Source organism: Neomonachus schauinslandi, unplaced genomic scaffold, assembly GCF_002201575.2.
Source record: "Neomonachus schauinslandi unplaced genomic scaffold, ASM220157v2 HiC_scaffold_7776, whole genome shotgun sequence".
Taxonomy (NCBI): domain Eukaryota; kingdom Metazoa; phylum Chordata; class Mammalia; order Carnivora; family Phocidae; genus Neomonachus; species Neomonachus schauinslandi.
In genome coordinates this window covers 1-1067 of record NW_025416463.1, presented here as the reverse complement: position 1 = coordinate 1067, position 1067 = coordinate 1, and the positions used below count along the sequence as shown (strand labels likewise).

At 37.7% G+C, this 1067-nt stretch overlaps 1 protein-coding gene across 1 annotated transcript; it reads left to right on the top strand.

The window, feature by feature from the left end:
• Positions 1 to 19: 19 nt before the first annotated feature.
• Positions 20 to 1058, top strand: LOC123324029 (zinc finger protein 239-like; the record flags this gene model as incomplete). The annotated part of the gene is made up of 1 exon (XM_044912549.1): positions 20 to 1058. A coding segment is annotated over exon 1 (1039 nt), but the record flags the coding sequence as incomplete, so codon positions are not given.
• Between the last annotated feature and the right edge of the window lie 9 nt (positions 1059 to 1067).

Below are 1067 nucleotides of genomic sequence, written 5' to 3'. Positions count from 1 at the left end.
TGAGACAACTGTCCATAATATGAATCTCACTGCCCAAAATGATGAAGAATATAAAACACTTGGGAAAATATCCCTTCTTAAGTCTGCTACTTCTGCAAAGCAGTGTCTTTCTGTAAGCAAGGGCTCAAATCAAATGGTGAAACATACATATTTGGAGAACGAGAATTTGGAAAATCTGGAACGTTGCCTAGTCCATGCTGAAAATAATTATTTGAACCATTTTGAAAGTAGGATTGGATTGACCTTTGAGTCAAACATTTCTGAAAATCAGAGATTTAAAAATGAAGAACAAAGTGCTAAGTGGGATTCATTTGAGAGGTCCTTCACCGAGGAGTCGACCCTACAAGATGACCAGAGCATTTTCAATGAAAATAGAATTGCTCAATGCAGTGACTCTGAGAACAAATTTAACGAGGGTCCAAATGTTAATAAATGTGTGAGGACTCATTTTCCAGAGAATCATTATGAGTGTGATAAATATGTGGAAGTCTTTTATCAAAGCTCCAACCTGATTATACATAAGAGTATCCCTACGGGAGAGAATACTTATAAATATAATGAGTGTGGGAAATCTGTTAACCAGTCCTCCAGTGTTGGTGATTATCAGAGAATTCACATGGAAAAAAACATATACAGATGTAATAAACCTGTGAACATGTTGAGTCAATCATCAGGACTAAACATACATAACACAGCCGCTACTGGACAGAAAACTTACATTTGTGAGGAATGTGGTAAAGCCTTTGACTGGCACTCAACACCATCTCAACACCAGCCAATGCCTACTGGAGAGAAACCTTACAAATGTGAAGAATGTAACAAGGTCTTTATCCACCACTCACACCTTATTCAACATGACAGAATTCATCCTGGAGAGAAACCTTACCAATGTGAAGAATGTGGAAAGGCCTTTAACCAGCACTCAATGCTTACTCGACATCAAAGAATTCATACTGGAGAGAAACCTTATCAATGTGAAGAATGTGGCAAGGCCTTTAACCAGCACTCAAACCTTATTCAACATCACAGAATTCATACTGGAGAGAAACCTTACCAATGTAAAGAAT